General features: G+C 38.5%; 1 protein-coding gene across 1 annotated transcript in view; it reads left to right on the forward strand.

Moving 5' to 3' along the window:
* LOC101850994 (putative cation exchanger C521.04c) overlaps positions 1-4,102 on the forward strand; it is a gene marked incomplete at its 3' end in the record, with an annotated part of 26,368 nt that overhangs the window by 19,651 nt on the left and 2,615 nt on the right. The window contains 3 exon segments of the mRNA XM_013088869.2: positions 325-415; positions 2,407-2,540; positions 3,279-3,444. Of these exon segments, the coding sequence (XP_012944323.1) occupies positions 325-415; positions 2,407-2,540; positions 3,279-3,444 (391 nt within the window).

The following is a 4,102-nucleotide window of genomic DNA, read 5'->3' on the forward strand; positions in this document are numbered from 1 at the left end:
CCCCCCACAAAAACAAACAAACAACAACAACAACAAAACAACAAAAACAGCCAACAACAAAAACAGCCAACAACAAACAAACAAACAAACAAACACAAACAAACAAACAAAACAACAACAAGAAAACAAAAGAAAAAAGAAAAACAAAACCCAAAATCAATGAAAATTGCCCAACGGGCAGGAAATGTAGCTATCTTGGATTTCATCATTTTGACGTCAAGCACCTGGTTTTTCCACGATGCCACACACTTGTTCCTTTAGTTGTTTGTTGTGAGGTGAGAAAAGGCAAAGGTTAACTGTGTCCTCCTCCCACAGGGCATGTCCATGGTGATCGGGGGTCTGAAGTACCGGCGACAGCACTTCAACCCAAAGTCCGCCAACATTAGCTCTTCGCTGCTTTTTGTGGCTATCATTGGTGAGTCAACTCCGCGCTTGATTTGTCACGTGCTTTTAGTTTGTTTTTGGTTTGTTTGCTCGTTTGTTTGTTTGTTTGTTTGTATTTTTGCTTGCGTGTTTGCTTGTTTGTTTTGTTTTTGTTTTTGTTTTTGGGTTGGTTTGTTTCGTTTGGGGGAGGGGTATTTTCGTGTGAGTCTCCTTTTGGCATGGCACATAATATACTTACGTGTATATTGCTCTTTTAGGTATGACACATATAATTATAATACGATTGCTTCAAGTATGACTCATATAGTAATATGGCTCTTTCAGATTTGGGACACATATAGTTGAGTGGCGTAGGCCTATCCCCTTCAGGCGTGACACTTAATTAGTGTTACGTGTCTTTTTAGGTGTGACACATATAGTTGTGTGTCTCCTCATATGTGACACCAGTAATCATAATAATGATAATAAATATGTCTCCATATTATGCCTCCCCCGGGTGTGACACATATAATAAGATTTTTAATATAGTTGTGCGATTCTTTCGGGTGTGACACATAATAGTCGTGTATCTCCATCGGGTATCACATAACCTGTTTTCTTCGGGTATTACACACAGTGTTTATGGCTTTTTCAGGTGTGACATATATAGTTGCCAATCTCCATCAGGTGTGACACGTACAGTCTTGTGTAATACAGCCGCCTGTACAAACGGCCTCTTTCCATTTCCCACCGTGTGTTTTTTCGGTATAAGTTAACTGTATAAAACGGTCACCTGTCCAACGCGCCGCGGCCACTTCATTTTATCAACCCACAGTCAAATTTACCTGCCTCAGGCGGCAAGGAGTGGTCATTCATAATCATTGCCGGACGCTTTGTCTTACATTTTGAATCGGCCCCTTACGCTGTGGAAGGGCCGTCATAATTCATTCACCTGTTATTATTATTGCTAGTCCCTCCAATGAATGTTTACCCAAGTTAACCAATGGGTAGGCATAACGCTAACAATATATTTCCAACTGCTGGTAAGGGAAGCGTGTGATCCGTCATAACCTTTCAGCCCCGCCCACAACTCACGCACAAATCGTATGTGAGATGATTAGTCACTGTTTTGTTTACCTAATTGTAACTTCTGTAACAAAGTAACAATTTTACCATGGACGCTGACGTGAACTTGCGATAGAAGCGTTCGCTCGTTCTCCAAGTGGTGGCAACCCGTGTGTTTGTTTTACCATGGCACTCGGTCTTCATAGTCTTATAATACTTGAATATTTCGTTTATTTTTACCCTTGCACAGAATCAGCAACTAAAAAAAAAAACGCTAGCCAAAAAAGATTTTTAAAATCAACAAAACAAACACACAAAAAAACTCTTTTTACTCCACCCCCACCACTTTAATTAAAAAAAAAACAAACCTATTGAATTAGCCTTACGGCAGTCTGAAATCTGAAATCAGCCCCGGTTTGGACCTCAGAAGGGAATGGTTTGCTTTCTTCATTTTGACCCAGTCCTGCCTAAGACGGCCACCTGTGTTATACGCCACTTTTCTCCTTGACAATGGGTGACCGTTTTACACATGTTTGGCTGTATTTTAAAAAGATAGTATTATAGTTGCGTGTCTTTTTATTTGTGACACAAATAGTTTTGTGTTTCCTTTAGATGTGACACACATAGCTGCGTATCTCCTTCAGGTATGACACATCATAATATGTGTCCTTCAAGTATGACACATTTAGTTGCGTGTCTTTTTCAGGAAAGACACATATTATAGTTATGTCTCCTTCAGGTGTGACACATTTAGTTGTGTGTCTCCTTCAGGAATGGCATTTGTTATAATTATGTCTCTCCTACAGGTGTGCTTGCAAATGGTTATGTGTCTCCTTCAGGTGTGACACACATACAACTGCATATCTCCCTCATGTGTGACACACATACAACTGCACATCTCCCTCATGTGTGACACACATACAGCTGCATATCTCCATCAGGTTTGGCACATATTAATATAGCTGCGTGTCTTTCTAGGTGTGTTCGCCCCGACCATCTTCTCCAAGATCTACGGGAACCTGGAGTGTGACCGCTGTGAGCAGCACACGCCATACAACAGCTCCGTGACCAACGCCACTGGCTTCCTGTGCTCTGGCTGTAAGACTGTCGTGGTACGTCAAATGATGATGATGATGATGATGATGATGATGATGATGATGATGATGATGATGATGATGATGATATTATTATTATTATCATTATTATTATTACGATTATTATCATTACTATTATAATAATTATTATTACTATTATAATAATTATTACTGTTACTATTATTATTATTATTATTATTATTATTATTATTATTATTATTATTATTATTATTATTATTATTATTATTATTATTATCATTATTATTATCATTATCATCATCATCATTATTATTGGTATAGTTTTAAAGGCTGTTCAACTGACTTGCCTGTGCATAAAACACTACTCATCTATCTTGAACTTGAATAGAAGATGAGATATTTGCGATGAAGGCAATGAGAGTCGACTGATGTCACATGTGAAAATTAGCAAGTAAATGGTCCTCAAAATTTGGGGACTTTGAAAGCTTGAATATCCTTAGAAACTGCACATTTACATGCTTTGCGCCTATGATCATCATTTTCAGTAAAAGTCCATTCAGAAGTATGTTTTAAAATTACTCTCAAATGTGTACCCCCCCAATCCAATGAAATAAGAAAAGGAAAAATAATGCAAAATTAAAGAAATATATTGTCCAACTGGTGGGTAAAATATACCTCCACCCCTTTAAAAAAGATATGATGAGCGCCTGATTTCACCACGATGCACCACAACATATAGACCCCATTTTACCCATCTATTCGTCCCATTGTTCCCAGGAAGGCCTGGACCACAGCACCAGCCTGTACAGCGCCCATGTGGAGCCGCTGGTCTACGCATGCGCACTCATCCTGCCTATAGCCTACCTCATAGGGTTGATCTTCTCAATGAAGACCCATACAGCTGATATCTTCGAAGATTTTGAGAATCAGCAGAAGGAGGAAGGTGAGGAATATTGATTCTTACCATATCATATACCGATATATCGGTGCATTTACTTACTCCTGATAACTATAAAAGCTGACAATTCTTGCCACTTAAGAAAAGAGTTAAGAAAACAAATATAATTTACAAGACAACGAGGAAAAAAACATTACTATAGGCATCTTGTCGAAAAATGTGTTTCAGTTTTGAGTAAAGAAGCACATTGGACTTGGTACAACAATGGTACTCCGGCTTGTCTTTTAGTTTTAGTAAATGTTTTACGGCACTTGCAACACAATAAGGTCATGCAGAAGATTAGAGGTGTTACAAGAGAGTAACAAACACAAAAAAGAAGGAGGAGAGATAGGGACAAGAGATGTTTGATAGGAAAGAAAGAGCAAACCACACCAGAGCACCCGCCAACCACCAACTTCGGTTTGGCTTATTAGAAAGACAGACAATGGGGATTAAATGAGGTACACGTACCGCATGATTGTCGGTGTCTGCTCCCTGACCCATAGACTTTACAAAGAATATTATTATAAGTAATAAGTCTATGTCTAGAACTGATATCTGAAGAAGAAGAAGAAGAAGAAGAAGAAGAAGAAGAAGAAGAAGAAGAAGAAGAAGAAGAAGAAGAAGAAGAAGAAGAAGAAGAAGAAGAAGAAAGCAAAACAAA

This window comes from Aplysia californica, unplaced genomic scaffold, assembly GCF_000002075.1.
Source record: "Aplysia californica isolate F4 #8 unplaced genomic scaffold, AplCal3.0 scaffold00823, whole genome shotgun sequence".
NCBI classification, from domain to species: domain Eukaryota; kingdom Metazoa; phylum Mollusca; class Gastropoda; order Aplysiida; family Aplysiidae; genus Aplysia; species Aplysia californica.